This window comes from Calidris pugnax, unplaced genomic scaffold, assembly GCF_001431845.1.
Source record: "Calidris pugnax isolate Ruff unplaced genomic scaffold, ASM143184v1 scaffold127, whole genome shotgun sequence".
NCBI lineage: Eukaryota > Metazoa > Chordata > Aves > Charadriiformes > Scolopacidae > Calidris > Calidris pugnax.
In genome coordinates this window covers 46,826-67,364 of record NW_015090883.1, presented here as the reverse complement: position 1 = coordinate 67,364, position 20,539 = coordinate 46,826, and the positions used below count along the sequence as shown (strand labels likewise).

Below are 20,539 nucleotides of genomic sequence, written 5' to 3'. Positions count from 1 at the left end.
CTCTGTGGTCTCACAGCCTCCAAACTTGAGAGCATCTGCAGAGTTAAAAGAAAAAAAGAACAACAACAACAACAACTATCAAAATAATTCACAAGTTAGCAATCCTCCCTCTAGCCTCTTTGTTAAAATATTGCTCACAAGCAGCTGATAGACACCGAAATAAATAGCACTATGAGAGAGTTAAGTGATGCATTAGACTTCTCACCAGTCCCCTGACTAAAGCTACTATTGGAAAATCTGCCAAGAAATATTAGATGTGAAGTGGCTACGCAATGGGAGAGTAAAAAATATTAGGAACCGCCAAAAACCCTCATCTGATGAAGACAAAAAAGCTGGAGGAGGCATCTAAAACCTAGAAAAGCTTTCTAGGTACAAATCCACTGCTGATAGCAGGATGCTGCAGACTGAGGATATAAAACACAGGTAACAACTACGTGTCCAGATAATTTATTGCTGGTCCCGCAGAAGCAATTGTGGGATTCACTCGACCCTCGGGAGCACCCAGGTACAGCAGAGGTAGTAGTGAAGACCAGAGACACATCATGTCACGACCACGACAAATGTCACAGTACTGCCCTTTCCATGGCGGAGGAGTACGCGTCTAAGAAGGAGGAGTAAAAGGAATTTTTTGGGTGTCTCTGAACCCTAGTGAAGGCTTAGTAACCTCAGCATGAATTCATAATCTGTCATTGCTTTTCAAAATACTGTTGGAAAAAGAGACTCCTCACTTCGGACACCAGACTCTGTTGAAGACTTCATCTAGTCTTAAGACAACGTTTACATATAGTATTTTTACTGTTTTAAGTCATTCCCGTTCTGAGATGGCATAATAAAAGCAGGAGCTCTCCCAGCTCAGATGCAGCAGCATCCAGACAGAGGTGCCTTTATGTAGGTGTCGCACATTCCTACACATTTACGGCACCAGAGCAGCAGAAGCCCCTTTTCACAGGTATAACCACGGCTGCACTACAAGCTCCTCTCTCTCTACTCGCATCGCTCACGGACACGGGGGAGTAAAAGCGATACAGAAACAAAGTGTGGACCTGCCCAAGTGACTCCACTCTGTTCAGAAGAGACTTCCTGAGTCCCTCTGTGGCCAGTTACTGCAGAGGCTTCCCAGTTACACACATCAGCCCCAGATGTCCTCCACCTGGTAGACCTCAGGTGGGGGGGACCAAGCAAGGCACAAACTAGCAGGAGAATCTCAGGCCCTAATTCCTGGCTCTTTTTACCGTACTTATGGTTTAAAGCTTGATGTTAGCAAGTAAATGAAACATTTTAATCAGATTCACTCAGAAACTCATCCTAAAGCTGAACAAAAACAGGTATGTGGGTTCTCATCTGCTCAGATCTACCAAAACACGAGATGCTGACACCCTCCCTTCCCTTAATTCCCCTACAGGAATAGGGGTCAGGGCATCAGCCCGTTTTCAGAGCGCCTTACGGGAATTCCGAATTCCCTATGGGAATGGGAAGACTGTTTTAAGATCAATTGACCCAAATTGTCTCCTTCCTAGCATTTGTCCACTGTTTGGAGCAGGCAGATAGGAAGGGAGGAAGGAAGATCCTAACAGAACAACTTGCTCTACAGAAGGAAGATGTCCACTGGCATTTGGAAAGGCACCTTGGGACATCCCTAAGTAACATCACTCAGCTTGATCAACTCATTTGAAAGCCTCAGCTCTAATTACAGCTGATGAACCAAGCCAAGTGGTGGGGAACCTCCCACCTCTCCCCTGCAGCAAAAATCATTGCAAATCTCTAATACCCCAGCACTGCTGAAAAGCAGCAAGTCTTGTTATCAGAAGTCTGCGTAGGATCCTTGACGTCACCAAATCCATAAACATCATCTATAATGAGCGGAAGAGGAATGTTATATTACCTCTATTACAACAGGACAACAGAGCAGAACAGCCTCTGTCAATATACTGTGTTTTTGTGGGTCACAGGAAGGTTTTATTTCTCTCTTAGAGCCTTGAATCCCCGTTTTAAGACAACCAGGGGACACACAAGGCAGCTTTAGAGCTGCTCCTTTTACTTCTCACCTGATCTATATTTTGAGATGGCTTCTTAGAAGAAGGGCAAACGTAATAAGCCAGCCACTGTACTTTTTATAACTCTCAGCCAGGTCTTTGATTTGGGCCAGCAGGGCAGCTTGTTAGATCTGATACAGCAACGAAGCACCTCTGGAAAACGCTGTTAAAAGAACATGAAACAAATGAAAAGCTGGGACAGAGTTAATGGTAAATACAGGGCCTGGCAGTGCAGCACGGCTACATCCTGTTTGCCATTATTATTTAATACTGGCATCGATTGGCTGAAGGATGAGACAGACCAGGCAATTCTCTGCGGGGTTTACTTGAATACCATTTCACTTGGAGATTAAACAAGCCCACGAGCTTGGATCGCGCTGTCTTGTTGGGAAATTTTAATTAATTGATTTAATGTCAGGGAGTTTACTGCTGTGGTCAAGTAGTAAACACCACCTCTTTGATCACCTACATGGACAAACCAAGTCCCCGCTAACTATCAAGTAGTGCCCAACTCTGGGTTAGAAGCAGGGCAGTGTTAATGAGCTCCTCTGGAATAACAATCTGTACAGCCACCGTCCCACATGCTGGTAGCATAAGAAGTTTGTATGGAAACAGCTATTCATAGAATCATAGAATTGTTTAGGTTGGAAGGCACCTTTTAGATCATCTAGTCCAACCATCCACCTAACACTGACAAAAATCATTGCTAAACCATACTTCTGAGTACTGTGGTTGTGGCTTAAGCTCTTTGGGTTTTATATTAACTCTGAGAGCCCACAGAGGCTTAGAACAATTTACACCAGCTCTCCATTTCATATCAGGGACACAGGATATGAAGAGAAGCCTGAAGAGTAACTAGTTCCACCACCACCACGTCAGCTGCTCGCCTTTAATGGCAGAACATGGCCAGTGACACAGACAAGGAGGCTGAACTTAGCAGCTACTTCCATCACACACTGCAACCAAGGTAGCAAAACTCAGCCCAAGACCACAATTTTATATTTACAACTGATTTCACCCACTCATTCTTGCATGTTCATGTTCTCACTAGCACCAAGACATGTGTCTAGGTGAGGATTACCAGTAGTGACACATGTTCTCACTAGCACCAAGACATGTGTCTAGATGGTCTAGTGAGGATTGCCTGTAGTGACACGGAGGACAAGTCCTCATCATGCTTCTGTGATTCACCCTGGGAGGTGAAGACACTGTATGATATTTACAGTCTTTATAGTCTCTCTTAATACAGGCAGCTCTGGGTCTGCTTCGTTGCATCCCCCTGTTGTTTCTCCACATCTGCATTGTGCTCTCAGCTGAGGTATGGCCTTGCTGCCACCAGCACTCATTCCTTCTGCTATTACATTCTTCTCTGCTCTCCTCAGCCTCCTGAAGTGCAGCACATACACCCCTCTTTGCCACGATGACGTCCACAGAGAAACATCTGTCTTCCAAAGCTCTCTCAAAGCACTGAGCAATCCCCACGGACACCCAGGTATTTAATTCCTGTTTGATATACAGTGCAAACAAAAGGCTGGTTTGGCCAGCAGTTTATTCCCGAGTTGCCTCTGGTAAGGAAGGTCACTTTAGGTAGACCAAATAAATTATCTTCCAAACAGCCTGGCTGGAAATCTGTGGCTACAGGCATCAATTCCCAACCTCTGTCTTTACAACTAAGCATTACTCTTTCCACCACCAGCACCTAAACCTTTTCCTCAGAGGAAATTGCCAGAAGTTTGGAAGCAGGGGCATGGCAGAACAAAACCAGCCAAAAAACCAGAATGATGGAAAGATGAAGACAGAATACCTTGGAGTAGGGGAAGCTTCCTTCCCTGGTTTGGAGGGGCACAGCAGCATTGCAGGAGCTGCAGGAGAGCACAGCTGAATGGCCTGGAGCACGGCATCCTCTCCCCAAGATGGAGCAGCTATCCTGGAATTAGATGTGCAGCAAAGCTGGAAAGGAACAAGAAAGAGGACAGAAAGCAACTACTCTGTTTTCTACAGGTTCTAATGAGCATTTGTATTTTTCTCTCATATAAGCAGATGTGACACCCAGCCTGTCTCTCTTCAGGAGAATTCAGCTCTCTCTCAAGAAGCAAACCAACAATTTCTCTTCTCAACAGCCATTTTTATTGCTTTTGACATTACAACATTGGAGGGAAAAATAAATAATTTTCTGCTATTCTTCAGCTTCCATTAGAGTAAGTAAATTCCCTGGGACTATTGATAAAAGGTAAATGGTTAACTTTGCAGCCAAGCTGACAATGCAAGTAAAAAGAGTTGGAAATTTCCCAAAGCAGGCTACTCTGGTGTAAGAATAGCACCACAAAACTGCCCAAGTAACTACTCTACGGAGTAATTAACGAACATTTGCATGGAGAGCAAGTTCTTACAGCCATTGCTAACAAGACTGAAAGTCTGCGTCTCAAGATGACATGGCAGAGGCTTCAAAGTGTCACCAACGTTTAGTTCAAGCCAAGAATAATCAACTCAAACCCTTCCAGTGGTTCCAAGGGGCTTTGGCTGAGGTCCCTCACGCGCACACGCATGCATGCACACACACAATCTCTCCAAACAGCCAGAAACAGTATCCCGGAATCACGCCTTCACCTCCCAGCTCCTGCCACAGTCCAGCCTTCACCTACAAAATAAATACACACGACTTTAACAATGAGGAATATTTACTTTCCTTCATTCGATACGTTCTGTAAAGTGCTACGTTTCTAAATTACACTGAGTTAAAATGATATATCGCTCTAGTATTTTAAATACAATAAATATAGAACGAGCTGTGTGCAAGTTTTATTCTTTTTTTAGTAGAGATTCTAAATTTAGTAATCAAAATAGCCTCCAATAGTACTCCGTGAAAAACTAGTAAGAAGTTATAAATAAAATCACATCCTTCAAAGATATCCTACGCACTTCTTCTGTCCACATTGCATGGATAGACACAGTGTTCCTGCAAGCATATGGAACGAAGACAAATAAGGAAGCTGAAAATTACCTAACAATAAAAAGCAAAACCATATAAATTAATGCTACATATCCTCCCATAAACAGTCTGTTTTTTTACATTTAAGCTCGGGGCGTACAACCCAGTTCTTCTACTATTTTTTTTTTTTCCTCCCCATTAAAAAACTCTTCCAGGGAGAACATCTTGCAAGACACGGGTCGATTCATCTTCATCTTGCTCCTTTTTGCTGCAAAGTGGAAAAGATTCTTGAACAAACTGCCTACACATGGGACACTGCTGGAAATACTTAACGCAGCCATCACACAAGCAGGCATGTCTGCAGGGCAGGAGTACCCAGTTCACTGTCCCGTTCTGGCAAACAACACAGTCCTTGCTGTTTTCTTCATGAGATTCTGGTTCATCTTCAGCCAGTCCAGCCTTTTCTAGCAAGCTTCTGTCAGTGCTTCTCTCACCAGGGGACGTATCGCTTGGAGACGGTGAGGTACTATTTGCAGACATGAAGAGTTGCTAAAATACACATACACACAAACATTTAGAAGTCAACAAACTCTCCCCCGATACCTGTATGCATACATGTGATGTAAGCTCCACTGGGTCAGATTCACTGGTTTCCACTGGGACAAATAGTGCCAGACTCACTCTTTGCCAGAGTCCAGACAGTTGCCTGGCAGTTAAAAGTATTTCAGAAGCATAAAATGAGTCAAATCAACGCACATGCACAAACTTTAGCAGAACTGCCCAGGTTTTGAAGAGCTCAGCTTTCTGCTTCTGAACATTCTCTCTGCCTGGAAGGATGTTTCTATCCATTCCTACCAAAAATATATGTCCACTGAGCTGGCAAATCTACTCAACACATTCTGCTCTTGCTTGTATTAAAATCCCCTACTCCTTTTAGTCTTATGTGAAGCTCAAATTCTTCTGCGCATGGTCCCTGAATAAAGCCAGTAAACTATTACACAGCCAAAGATTCCCACAGAGAGCACACTACAAAACTACACAAAATGTAGCTGCGCAGTTATTTCTGTTCAGTTTAAGCACTGTTTCAACAACGGTAACCACAACGAAAAGAAAGCTTAAGGAAATCAACAGGAAAGTTTACGTGGATCAACTACGTCAGCAAAAAATGGCCAGGACAAACATTTCTTTGGACAAATCTGTTTCTGAATGAACGCTCCTCGAGTCAATAGAATTAATTTGGCCCAAATTCTACATTATCAATATCTGATGTTATTTTTATTATCACAGTAATATACAAGTGAATCACACCGAATCATGTCATCAACTGCCTGACAGACACAGGACAAAGACGGTCCCACAACACGCAGGAATGGAATAATTAAAACGTTGGTTTAACTTATAATGGTATGTGCTAGGCAGATTCCTTACATTTGGGCATTTATTGCAGTAAAAAGAAATTAAAAAACCAAAGTTTCTTCTGAGGGTCTCCCAACTGAAGGGCAATAAAGGATAAAGTGCTGGTTTGGGAGACTATAAGAAGGTAACAAATGTTCTGGAGAGAGGAACCATTCGACCCAGCTGGTTAATTCCTTATTACTGCTTTAATAAGTGGATACAAGCCAGGCCTCCTAGACTGGAATCAAGTATTTTCTCCAGGAAATCTTGAGTATTTTCATATAAAATATTTCTGTACAGTAACTTTGGCTGGAACTATAAAATAATTTTAACTATTACCCAGTTCTTTGCATAAAATAAAAGCCTTATACTAATTTTGGCTCCTGAAAGCCTTCACAAGCTCAACTTAATGCTGTCGCCCAAATGAAACAAGACTCAGTGTGCGTCTTACCTTCAGATCATGGTATTGGCCTTGAGCTAGAAGCAAATACTGATATAATATTCTGCAGGAAAGTCTGTAGCTCTCATCAGGAATGTGAATTACAGCCACCATTGAAATCTACCAAAAGAAAAACTATGTTTAATAACATTCTTTGTGTTACAGGATTCATATAGAATAGTTCGCTTGAAAGATTGCATACTTTGTTATAAACTCTGACCTGCTTATTTCTTTAGACAATCAGGACTTCAACAATGTTGACTTCAAGCACAGATCAAAAAACCATGCTGGACGAGGTAAAAACAGGATGTGGCAGAAGACAGCACTTCAGCTTTCTGCCCTGGCTCTCCACAGAGCACTTCTATGGCCAGTTCACAGTGGAGACCCGCTCTGACTGCTCTCACCTAATGGAATCAGGCCCCAAACCAAAAAAGCACTGAAGGACATGCACATTCTCTCACTTGCCTCCCAAAAAACCACAATTTTTAGACTCTGAAAAGCATTTAGAAGTGTCGTTGATTGGCTTGTAAACTGAACAGGCAAAAGACAAATTTCACTGGAAAGGATTCTGAAAGGACCCCACAGGCTGACTTCAGAGTCACTTTTCGGAGAACAAAAGCCCTCCAAGCTTGCATGCTGTGCCTAACCCTTCTCACCCTGCCCAAATGATGTAATAGCCTCTAAAAAGCAAGAGAAAAAGAAAGTGAAATTCAATATTATTGTAGTTCCCAGAAGCTGTCAAAAGAAAAATGAAATATAGAAGAAAACTGTTTTGTTTGAAAAAAAAAATTTAAAGGCAAATCAGTCTTGCACTTCAAAACCCACTACATGGCTAGTGACATGCAGAGTTTAAATACATATGTACCTATGCATTTATACCAACTGAATTTACTATTCTTTGGCAATAAGGTCTTTTCTAAATCACAATGCCTCCCAAGGCCCCCCACACCACTATTAGCTTTGTTTTGCAATCTGGAAGCTATTAAATCTCCATTAAAATGATAGATTTTGAGTTTTGATAATAAGAGTTTAAATGTTAATGGATCTCAGTGTATTTGTATTATGTCATCCCACCATAAGTGCTTTGTCAATGACAACCCAAGTCCTCAAGTCATAGTTTGTTCAGACACCTAGGCAACTTTTTAACTGTGAGTGGGACCAGTTCCTAACACAAGCATCTCTATCTTCAAGCTACTGTCTCCTCTGTTATGCTGTCCTGTAGTATAGAAATATATACAGAAATATATTCTGCTACAGTCTAGCAGAAATGCTGTGCTGTTGTAGGTTGGTTGTAGAAGACCTTCCCCTCGAGCATCAGGTATTTTCTCTCTCTGTAAATATTTGTACACCATCAGCAAGTTACTCTCAATCTTATTTTTTTATACAAAGGCCCTAAGTTTTCTTCCACTTTAGCCCTGCCAGTCTTCAAATAATTTCTGTAACTCTCCTATATGGTCATGCTAATTTTCTGGAGATAGAGGAAAATTACAGGGAAAAACCAAATGGGTGTGATCTGGCCACAAAAACAGTTAGGATGAAAATCAGAGCCCCCAAAAAAAAAAAAAAAAAAAGATAGTGGAACAGCATCCATAGCGATGGATGGACTCACATATTAATTCAAGATGGAGCTTGATGCACTGATGTGACAAACCATATCATCCCTCGTGGAAATACCATCCCCACAGGGGCAGAGATCTCTTTCCACACTACATTTTACAAGTTTGTTTCAACAACAACAGATGCAATTTGCCTGGCAGGGAGTTCAGGTGGAGTTACTCCTTTGACTGTATTATTAAGAGATTCTAGTTGTGTTACTTTTCTCCAAAACCAGGAGAAAAATACCTCCCCCGCTCTCCTTCCATCCCTTTCTTCTAGTTTAAGGAACAAAAGAGCGGTGTGACAAATTCACCTCCACGCTAATGTCAAACACATTCAAATATGAAATTTACATTCTCTTTATAAACTAATCTGAACTTTTAGCATACATAAATGTACTAATCTGGGAAATAGCTTGGGGCAAGGAGGGAGGAAGGCAGTCCTACTGTCAAGTCACAAGAAGTCAAGGCATCACCTGGAAAGGGAACAGATTTCTTAGGCACTGGTGTGACCACAAACCATTTCCAAACGAAATGTATGGAAAAGCATTCAGTGGATCTAGGCATTTTGCTTCTGAGGTCATTTATTATTGTTGAAGCAGTTAGTACTATCAGACTGTCAACCAAATAAAATATGTGAGATTAAAGTGTGTCCCAAATCATTCCAAAAAGAGTCAGTCAATTTAGAATTTAGAAGGAATATTGAACTGCATGGGACAAGGCTGAATCTGCTTCAACTGGAAGAAAGCAGGAGGAGACCTCTCCAGGGAGCTGACTGTCTCACATCAGTCCACTGCAAGACCTCCACACCTTCCAGTAAACGCCCTGGAGGGGCTACTGTGAGACAATGTCCTACATTACATAGACTTGGGCCTGTTGCAGAAAGGTAATTTCTATGTTCCTAACAGTCAAGTCAGCAATCAGCTCAAATATCTGTGCCAGACACTAAAAAAAAAAAAATTCCTCCTACCTTGCCAACAGCAATGCAAAAGACCAGATCAGTACAAGAGCTCCACCACAGGTTTATGTGATCAGAAAAATCAGAGTAATAGCTTACTAACCTACCACAACCCTGGTCCATCTGACCACAGGGCTTACCACAGAGATCTCTACATATATGAGCTTTCTGAAAAAAGTCACAAACATCTTTTGAATGGTGTACATAATTTTTATATAACAATTATCTTTTCTCTTCTGCCATGTTCTGGAGTCATCAGTGACAAAGGACCAAATTTTAGGGGACAGGGAAAGGAAACTGTTTTATTCAGGCCCATCTCCTGAAACAGTCAGACCTTAAATATAGCGATCTTAAAATACATTCTTATAGTACTTACAATATCATATATTTCTCTGTCTTCCTCATCAGCCAACGTCAACAATGCTATCAATGGATAGCGAGATCTAGGCACCGGGCCAAAATCGACAACTTGAGCATCTTCTGGTAACTGACAATATTTTTCTTCCTTGTCATTTTTTTTAATGCTTTATGTGTGTCAAGGAAAACAATCAGTGTCCCTGCAATTGTAGACAAATGTGACGTATGCATAAAGAATATTTTTCATCATATTTGTTCATAAATATATTGTGCCAAAAACTGCCGAGTGTTCCCAAGTCTCAACGCTCCTTGTGCCAACAAATTTGCATATTTTGTCAAAACAAGTTAAAAAAAGGATACAAGTACTGTTGTCGATAGAGGTATTCGCTGTACAGAGCATCTTCTAATGCCTGAGGAGTCTTTATTCTGAAGCAGTAGACATGTTTCTGCAACGCTTCATGGAGTTTTTGAACACTGCAACCCCAGTAGCATGTAAGAATACAGTCTTCCAGACAATCAGGTGTCAGTGTTATACCCCCTTGTAGAAAGAAAAGAAGGATTTCATTAACTCTCAATATGTAGGAATTCAGGAACTGCTAAGTGTAGGTTCTTAAAGAGCAAGCGGCAGAAAACAACTTCAGTCTCCCAAATTTTTACCATTATAATCTGATCTTTCTAAGAATTTAGACTAGATTTAATGCTTATGAAAGTCCATGGAGATGAGGAATGGCTGATTAAGCTAACAAAAGTAGCAAGTGCATTTTACAAAGGGTAAATTTTAACTTCTGGTAACATTTTACACACCCACTGGCAGATCCAAGAACACAACCCCTAGCCCAAAGTCCATTCCTTCTTTAGATAATGGTATTAATTGGATCACTGGCCAACAGCACCCTCTCTGGTCCCAAAGATTAAGGCCCTCTTGATCATGCAGGAGGAGGATAAAAAGGATCTACGTGCTCCATTTCTCTTCTAAAAATCTAGTACCCAACCCATTAACTTCTGAACACTTTGCAGAAACAGGAGCAGAACTCTTGGAAAGTCCCACCTAATTCAAGTGCTCAAACCTCCTGAAAAAATCCAAGTTACCTGAAGACTAAGTTGTTGGGTTTGCTGTTTTTTTGTGTTTTGGTTTTTTTTTGGAGGGTGAGGGGGGGAGTGTAGGGGATTTTTACTCCTGGGGAAGGATAAAACAGCTGCAGCTCCTTTCTCTTTCACAGGAAGGCTCCGCATCTGTGCTGGCAGAAGATACTCAGCCTTGCTTACTACTCCCCAGTGACATATGAGGGCATGAATTTCACTTCCTATGTGGGTGATTTCGAGGATTTTAGGAACTATTTGAACTTTGATCCTCCGAGTAGATATTTAAATTTAGGTTTCACTGAAGCACAGATAGAAAGAGAGGTAGATTTTTATTTATCTATTTATTACAAGTAGTGCACTTCCAAACACCACTGGAGATCTGGACTTAGATTTAGGTGGGCAGCATATATTCTATAATTAATTCTATAGAATTCTACAATTCTGCAAAGTTTACAAGAACGCCCACAGTAGCTGGTAATCTGCAAATGTTTCTGTTACTTAAAAAAAAAATCTGTTGTAGCAGGAAGTGTTTCATTAATAAGAACTAAACTGTACTTAAATATCCAAACATTTCACTTTTAAAAGCACCACATTTGTAAGCTGTGTGAAAATTATTTCTGTTGTAATGATGGGAGGAAGCATGTTTCTGAGCAATTCTGATAAAGGAAAAGGAGAGGAAGAAAACATTGTACTAAGTTCCAGAACCCAAACTGACAAAAAACAAGGACATCAGAAACCCACTAACTTGTTACTGAAGCTGCAGCAGGATGAGGGATTTCTAACCCAAAAGGATTCTTCACTTGTCTCATCCGCTTTTTCAAAACTCTTGTGCTCGATTCCGTTTCTTCTGAGTTTCTCAGAATAACAGGAACACCCAACCCAAACCTAGGAGACAGGAAACAAGAAGAACAAGTGGGTTAAGTGTTGGTGTTGACACATTTGAATTTTTCTTTAGCTCTAAATAGCAAATAGCACAACAAACAGAGCTGGCTTGGCTTTGCAGAATCTCTGCTAGGATGTGTGCATAAAATAGCCTGCCAAGCTGTCTCCAGCTTCTTGTGGCAGAAGGTCAGAGTCTTCACAGTGATACAGAAGGTCTATAAAGGGGGAATACTTTACTCCTGCAAGGTTTCCAGCAAGAGAATAAAATTAATGAGAATGGTCAATGCCCTCTAGTGGTAAACGGCTATCCAGAGCTTTCTCCCAATTAACATTCTGCACATCCTGTCATAGGACCAAAAATAATCACTGCTTGCAAAGATGGAACAGCCTTGATGGACTGGGTGCTCGAAAGGAAGACCTTGGGGTAAATCACTCAGCCCTGAACATTTCTAGCTGTAACTCCAGCCAGCGAGATGTTTTTATGGCAGACTAACACCCCTGATTTCCCACAAAAACCTCAATTACAATAATATGCTGATATTAAATCAGTGGCTGTAAGGCCTCTGCTTTGAGCCAGAAACGAAATGCAAAATAGTCAAGACTCTGAATCAAAGCTGAATCTCCAAGACGCCTTCAAAGCCGAAGCCAGCACGCTAGCCCAAGCGATAGACTAACCCTAAGAGGGTAACACAGGAAAGATTTAAAATTTTAGACACTCTATAAATCAAAATAGAAATTGAAGAAAGCAAGGAAGAATATTTTGAGATCTGACATCAATTAAAAACCCCAAGATTTTCATATTGCCTGGGGCATTTAAAAGAATCACTACACAAGATCAGGATCTGCAAAACAAGCTCCACAACAGACTTCCTTTTACACTTGGCTCAAAATAATTCACTTTTTAAGGTGATAACAACTTTCAATAACCAAAAGCCAACTAGAAAAACTGTCCCAGATATGCAATCAGAAGACTACTTTGGAGACTGAAGAGATGTTCTTAACTGCATTAATCCAGTCCTGTCTCATTAGTAAGGCAACAGGGAGAGGCTGTGGGAGTCTTTTGTTAATGCATTTTAGAAAACAGTTATTAATTAGCTCAGGCTGTGTGCTTTACTCAATTTATGCTTTTGTCGCTGCCACCTGTACTGGTGAAGTGATGGCCTCTTTAATGGCTTTGAATTTTGGGTTATGCAGTCATCAGCATATCGGGTGCTGGAAAACTGAATGGCATGAAGCATAGGCTCTTCCCTGCATCAATTGTTTCCATTTAGTATACTGAAATAGCAGCTGTTACAGTAAGATGGGTCTCATATCAATAACTCAAGCTGAAAAGGGCACTACCAACTTCAATGTAATCAGTTTGAAAATTGCTAAAGTAATTTCATGTACAATACAGCTCTGAGCCAAACAGACAATTTCATGGCTTAACTGCTCCTTTTTCCTGGGTTTAAAATCTTTTCCACCTCCTGTGTGTCAAACGAAGAAGAAAAGCAGAGCTTTTACTGACATTGGGCTCCTTTCTATTGATTCGTGTTGGAGGGGTGCCCTTTGAAAGACTAACAGGGAAAAGCATCAGTCAAAAGTGATTTTCAAGTTGAGGAAACTACTTAAAGAAAAAATTCTCAAAGCCATTCTCAATAGCAACAACCTGTTCCTGGCAGTCTAACAAATATTTGCCTTTACCATTTAACGTCTTGCTTGCCTGAGTGTCACAGATACACCAAAAAGGAAAGAGATTGATTGAGCCAGTGGAAAATACTCTATACTCATTCCTCCACCTTTGATAAATGTCTTTGGTTTGCTAGGTTTTGATGGAAACATTTGCATTTCTTCAATGATATAATCTAGGGCGCTCAGCCATACTTAGTTTGTGTGCATGGAGGGTCAAATCTCTGTCCAATGCAAGTAAAACACAACCACACTGACTTCACTGGGGCTGTAATAAAGTACACCAGTTAAACATCATACAAAGAAACCAGGTGCAGCAGCTGTTTCACTTATTCAATATCCAATACTCAATGGAGCTAATCTCTCCAGCACTACATAAAGATGCCTCCTGTTTTATACCATCTGGCCGATTCTGAAGTAAAAAACCCTGCTCTTTGGAAACTTTCTTCGCTGGTCAAAAGCAACAGGATAATCACATGAAAAGGAGCCATAGAAAAAAATCTCTATTACAGTTTTAGCAGCAGCTGAAGGGAGAAAGGCCTTTCTGTTCAACAATAAGGTATAGTGCTTCTGTAAACGTTCAGGTAGTATTCAGCGTATGAAGGACCAGTAAAAATACAGTTTTTCTTTTACAATCTAATAGTCTATCAGCCTAGATCACTACCTGGTACAGGGGGAAATGAATTTATTTTGAACAATGGTTTTGTTTATGAGTTAATTTCTCAACGAGCAGTCTGGACCTCTAAAGGTGCTAAGGCCATAGCTCCTCCTAATACGAGTGTTCATCTCCAGCTAAAAAGACAACACCCAGGGCCACGTTCAGCTAATTTAAATTCCACTTCATTCCTATGTCCAGAGCATCTACTGGCCTGGCTCTAGAAAGCTACCTGGAGCAGTAACCTACTTTGACTCTCCAAACAGAACCACAGGCATCCAGGGCTGGCCATAAAAACAGATGCTCATGAAATCAACGCATGATTTTGCAAATGAAAACATTTAACATTCCTAAGCAGTTGGTGTTTTTCAAGCTGACTGACACCATCACAAACACATCCATAAAGCAAGCTGACAATTAATGCCGAAAATGATGGGGGGAAACAAAGTATCATTACAGCAGTATATCAAGTATTATGTACTCATATGACACCATATGCATTGTAGTACTCTGTGTAGCAAATAAAGGATCAAGCTGCTTTCACAAGTAAGATCAAGAGCACTTAAACTGTAACTGCAGCTGCAGACGTGCTGAAGTTGCTTGGAGGCTCTTGGTCATATGGCCACAGTACAGCAGAGTTCAAAGGCAGCAGGAAATATCTCTGAGCAACTGGCCACACACTCACCTACCAGTATATGCTGAGCTCCTGGCTACTGCTTCTCCTGGACTAACAGTTCTTTAACAAATTAGTTTGAATATGGCTTGCATGTATTTACATAAATTGCCACAATATCTAGTGCAGATGCACCTAGAATCTCTGATCCCGAAATAAAAATGCATCTAGGCGGTCCTCTGCACACCCTGTAGCCCAAAAAGCATCAAGAGACACGTGTGCAAATGGAGGGATCTTCTGGCACACCTATTGCAGACATTTTATAGCACGGGGTTGCAAAGCATTTATTATAAACAGATAAATAATCATTAAATTGAGAAAGGATCACTGGTTTCGAATATACATGCAGATTTATTTGAATCACGATTCAGTATCATTTTTTGTGAAGATAATATTTTTGAAGAAGTGATGAAGTGAAAAAGGAAAAGCGGAGAGCAATGGGTGGTAATATAATTCCATCAGTGTGCAGTGGGGCAGGGAGAATTATGAAAAGGATAACAACTCTCTTCTAAGTAAATAATGAGGCGGAGCTTCATCCAGCAAAAAGACAATAAAAACACGGTCCCCCACAACATCCTGATTGCCAAATTGGAGGGGTACGGATTTGATGGGTGGACTGTTCAGTGGATAAGGAACTGGCTAGATGGTTGCATCCAGAGGGTAGTACTCAATGGCTCAAAGTCCAGATGGAAACCAGTCATAAGTGGTGTTCCTCAAGGGTCCGTGCTGGGACCGGTGCTGTTTAACATCTTTATCAATGATATAGACAGGGAGATTAAAGGCACCATCAGCAAGTTTGCGGACGATACCAAGCTGTGTGGTGTTGTCGATACACCAGAGGGACGGGATGTCATCCAAAAGGACCTGGACAGGCTGGAGAGGTGGGCCCAGGTGAACCTCATGAGGTTCAACAAGAGCAAATGCAAGGTTCTGCACCTGGGCCGGAACAATCCTCGCCACCAATACAAACTAGGGGGTGAGGTGTTGGAAAGCAGCCCTGAGGAAAGGGACTTGGGGGTTCTGGTGGATGAGAAGCTGGACATGAGCAGGCAGTGGGCAGCTGCAGCCCAGAAGGCCAATCCCATCCTGGGCTGCATCAAAAGAAGCGTTGCCAGCAGGTCCAGAGAGGGGATTCTGCCACTTTACTCTGCACTGGTGAGACCTCACCTGGAGTATTGTGTGCAGGTCTGGAGCCCTCAATATAAGAAGGATATAGACCTGATGGAGAGGGTCCAGAGGAGGGCCACAAGGATGATCAGGGGGATGGAGCACCTCTGCTACGAGGACAGGCTGAGGGAGCTGGGGTTGTTCAGCCTGGAGAAGAGGAGGCTCCGGGGAGACCTAATAGCAGCCTTCCAGTACCTGAAGGGAGCCTACAGGAAGGCTGGGGAGAACCTGTTTAGAAAGGCCTGTAGTGACAGGACGAGGGGAAATGGCTTCAAGCTGGAGGGGAACAGATTTAGACTGGAGATCAGGAGGGGGTTCTTTACTGTGAGGGTAGTGGAGCACTGGAACAGGTTGCCCAGGGAGGTGGTTGAGGCCCCATCCCTGGAGATATTCAAGGAGAGGCTCGATGAGGCCCTGGGCAACCTGGTCTAGTTGGGGGTGTCCCTGCTGACTGCGGGGGGGTCGGACTAGATGACCCTTGGAGGTCCCTTCCGGCCTGGGAAATTCTATGATTCTATTCTAAGACCAGTCTTGCCTTCACTACCACCTACCCAGCACTAGGGGAGGCAATGCAAAACAAGAACAAAAAGTTCCCACAAAGCGTATCTAAAAGATCAAAAGATACATTTCTTTCACTCCGAAAGCAATAGCTGGCACATGTTTGAGCCAGCGGCAGCTAACAAAGTGATGTGAACAGGGGAAAGACTCTGCACTAAAGGAAAAGTGAAGCAGAGTATTTATAAGCTGCCAAGAGAACAAGCAGCTACAGCTAAACCATCTGTAATTCAAAAAGAGACAAAGGAAGGCAAACACTGAAGCACAGCAGTACAGGTATTGATGTTAAACCAATAGGAGGAAATGCAATAACTCAGTTTTATTCTCTCCAGAAGCGACACAAGTGTGGTGTATCCACAATTCCTACATAAAATATTTTGATTGCTAATCAATGCTCTCCACCTGGCAAGTATCAGTATTTACATTTACAGACACTCTCAAGTCAGCAGAAAAACAGACAGAACGGTGCTTTGTATACACATTCAAGGACCTGTTTATGAAAAGGGAACTGTGATACCTCTGTTGAACCCTTTCAAACACAAAAAGGGGGTCTTCCACACAGCACCCCTCTAGACACTTCAGTAGATCAGTCATTTAAGGCTCTTTCCCATCCCAGTCCCAGCACCCCGTTTGGTTCACCTGAAACACCCCCTTCTCCTCCAAGCTTAAGCAGTGGAACAGACTGGTGCCCCAGCAGCAGTCCTGGATCAGCTCAGTACACCTGTTACACCTCAGTAACAACCCTGCCTTAAAGCCTGGCACATTGAGCTGCAAAACAGCATTAACACCAGGCACCTTACTCTCACTTTATCTGCTTATTTTACCTACCACTAAGATCTGAGATGTCCATCTCCAACAGGGCCAAATACTTCCCTTGAAGCAGCCCTTCCTGACTCCCACTCCCTCACTCAGGGTCAGGTCCTCTCCTGGCAACTCTGTTTTCTCCACAATTCATCATCCTCTTCTACTGGAGCAGCCCCTCTTCCCCTAATCAGTGCTAGCCCTCCCCACCCTCCTTTCTTCAACACAACCCCATTTCCCCGACCACTGCCAGGCCCCACACATCCATCCCCACTGTCTCACCTCAGGGCCACCCCACACCTCCAGAGTTTACTCCCAACGGGGTACCAGCTCCCATTACCCCCCTCCCACGCCACACCACCTCATTACATCGCCAAACCTCCCTCTACCCCTCGGTGTGGGGCAGCCAAACCCCACTACCCCAGACAGGCCTCCCCGGGCAGGAACGACGCCGCACTCACCAGCCCAGCACCAGGCCGCTGGTGACGAGGAAGCAGACGAACACCACGGTGATGTAGAAAAGCGGCGAGTACTCGTAGAGCGTGACGAGGAAGACGGCGGCCATGGGACCGAGCCCCCCGGCGGGGGGGGGAAACTCTAGGCCGCACCGGCAGCCTCAGCACCGAGTCCAGCCGCGGGGCGCATGCGCAGCCGCCGGGGGAAGCCCTTGCCCTCAGCTTTGCCCGGAGGTGGGCGGGGCGAGGAGGGGCAGGGCCACGCGGTTGATTGACAGCCGGCGGGTTCCCCCCCCACCCCCAGCTGCCCGCACTTAGAATCATAGAATCGTTCAGGTTGGAAGAGACCCTTGGGATCATCGAGTCCAACCATCTACCCTACTCTACAAAGTCCTCCCCTACACCATGTCCCTTAGCACTGTATCTAAATGGCCCTTAAACACAGCCACGGATGGTGACTCCACCACCTCCCTGGGCAGCCTGTTCCAATGCCCTATCACTCTTTCGGTGAAAAATTCTTTCCTAATGTTCAATCTAAACCTACCCTGTTGGAGCTTGAAGCCGTTCCCTCTCGTTCTGTCACTAATTACCTGTGAGAAGAGGCCAGCCCCAACCTCTCTACAGTGTCCTTTCACGAAGTTGTAGAGAGTGATAAGGTCTCGCCTCAGCCTCCTCTTCCTCATACTAAACAGCCCCAACTCCCTCAGCCACTCCTCATACGATTTGTTTTCCAGCCCCCTCACCAGCTTCGTTGCCCTCCTCTGCACTCGCTCCAGCACCTCGATATCTCTCTTGTATTGAGGTGCCCAAAACTGGACACAACACTCCAGGTGTGGCCTCACCAGTGCTGAGTACAGGGGCACAATCACCTCCCTACTTCTGCTGGTCACACTATTTTTGATACAAGCCAGAATGCCATTGGCTTTCTTGGCCACCTGGGCACAATGCCGGCTCATATTCAGCCGTTTGTCAACTAGAACCCCCAGGTCTCTTTCTTCCAGGCAGCTTAACACAGAGCGTTTAATTACCAAGAAGAAAACCAAGGCGAACGTGCCCAGCCGGCACAACCCGCCTTCCAACACCTCCCTGCCTTCATTGCGGCAACCCTGGCGCTTGGAAGGCCGACCTCGAGGAAAGAGGGGATGCTGCCAGGTTCCTCCCGTGACCTTTAATTCCAAATAGCATTCATTAGGGCTACGTGCCACTAAATGGCATTAAACAGCACCACACAAATGTGTTTTGCATCCTGACGTGAATCACCGCCCCGCCTGCATGACACTGCACGAAGGAAGAGCTGTATCTAAGAGCACACAGAGATTAAGGGGTGCTTCAACAGCTGCTCGGCAGCCCTGTGAGCTCCCGCGGTGTTTATTGGAGCTCTCACTGAAAATCTGCCATTTTCATCTTATAGATCCGGCGTTTCAGTCGTTAATGTAATTTGGAAGAGGTCGTTATCTGAGATGCGAAGCCTTCATGTCTACTTTCATTCTCTTCGAGCGGGCAGAGTGATGGTATTTTTAATTCTGTTACCGGATCACTGAGAAGGCATTTTCTCCTCTGTCACGGCACGAAAAAGGCCAGATATTTCCTCCAGCGTCTCCGCCGACAGCCTATTATGGAAGAGAAGCATCTGCCTTGCACTTGCTGCTCCTATTTGTGATTTGTGAGCTCCAAATCCTGGTTTACTTCCAGAACTGGGCTCAATTTGTATAAACAAGTGTTATGGTTTGAGGAGCCCACAATGATTTATTGTCATTTAGACAATTATTCTCTTACCCCATGACCCCACCCCACCCAGGAAGGGGAATCAGGAAAAAACCAAGGAAACACGAGGGCAAACAGATTTAATAGGATGATAGTTAACATTAATAACACTAAAGAACCCCTATTGATCCTGATACCGATATAAAATACCCCAGGTCTATCCCTATCCCACCCCAGGGAGCTGTGCACTCCCCGCAGGGACAGCCAGTGTGGGACCCTGCGAGGGCTCAGGGCTCCGGCACCGGGGCAAGGAGGTCTCAGGATCCCAGCCATCGAGGGAGAGAGAGAGAGAGAGAGAAATCCTCTGCAAACCTTATAATTTCTCTGGAATGTGCCATTCATGGTATGAAATAACCCTGTCAGCAGCTTAGGTCAAGTGCCTGGGTCTTGCTTCTCCTCAACCCCGCACCTGGTGACCTTGAACACACTGAGACCTTGAAACCCACGTCTCCGAGCTGGCAATAAAGTAAATATTTTCACAAATTCAGATACTAGAGTCTTCTAAAAATGCAATTTTCCCAAGCATTAAAAGAGACCTTACTGACAAGTAAAATTACTGAAAGAGAAATAATTCCTGTGTGGCTCAAACCAGGTCAAGAAGAAGTCCCACAAGCAGCAGAACTTACCAAGTCTCCTTTGTACCTCATGCTTCGAATTTTTCTCACGTTTATTGAGAGAGACATCCCAGCTGAGCCTTTTTTAAAAGGAATTTTCCTGTGTGCATTCTCTGGTGTTTTAGTAAAGGATGTGAAGTCACTAGTAGGCCTCAATGGCCTCGTCTAACAGCGGTCAACCCCCTTGGGCCTGCTCCTGGCCCGGCCTGCGGGCTGATATCCCGGCCCAGCGTGTGGATGAGGGTTTAACCAGCGAGTCCTTGTCGCCCTGAAGGCACCTGAAGAGCCGCGAACCCGAATCCCTCCATTCTGAGCCCATTTCTCCCGCCGCTGACAGGCCGGCCCTGAGGGGACACGCGCCCGCCGCTTGCACACGGCCCCGCCCCGTTGCCATGACTCCACGGGGGGGCGGGGCCTCGGCGCCATGGCAACGGGGCGGGGCGCCGCGGGGGTGCGAGGCCGGGGCGTCACGTGGCGCCGCAGCACGCGCCCCTTAACCCCTCCCTGCCCTGTGGC

General features: G+C 44.0%; 1 protein-coding gene across 2 annotated transcripts; it reads right to left on the bottom strand.

Moving 5' to 3' along the window:
- Positions 1-4,137: 4,137 nt before the first annotated feature.
- CGRRF1 (cell growth regulator with ring finger domain 1) lies at positions 4,138-20,122 on the bottom strand. 2 transcript variants are annotated; one of them, XM_014947083.1, is made up of 6 exons: positions 20,036-20,122; positions 11,535-11,674; positions 10,067-10,244; positions 9,726-9,873; positions 6,809-6,916; positions 4,138-5,511 (listed from the first exon to the last, which is right to left on the bottom strand). In XM_014947083.1, the coding sequence occupies exons 2-6, from the start codon at positions 11,596-11,598 to the stop codon at positions 5,161-5,163; spliced, it is 849 nt and encodes a 282-aa protein (XP_014802569.1). In that variant the 5' UTR covers positions 11,599-11,674; positions 20,036-20,122; the 3' UTR covers positions 4,138-5,160. The 2 variants fall into 2 exon arrangements, with proteins under 2 accessions (XP_014802569.1, XP_014802568.1); XM_014947082.1 differs by lacking the exon at positions 20,036-20,122 and adding an exon at positions 17,652-17,835.
- Positions 20,123-20,539: the final 417 nt, after the last annotated feature.

Excerpts from the sequence above, each read along its gene's own strand:
- CGRRF1 (XM_014947082.1), bottom strand. The coding sequence starts at position 17,755 with ATGGCCGCCGTCTTCCTCGTCACGCTCTACGAGTACTCGCCGCTTTTC. Across the intron at positions 11,675-17,651 it reads AGCGGCCTGGTGCTGGGCTG|GTTTGGGTTGGGTGTTCCTG; the intron begins GTGAGTGCGGCG and ends CCTGTCTCCTAG. Across the intron at positions 10,245-11,534 it reads TGCTGCAGCTTCAGTAACAA|GGGGTATAACACTGACACCT; the intron begins GTTAGTGGGTTT and ends TCTTTCTACAAG.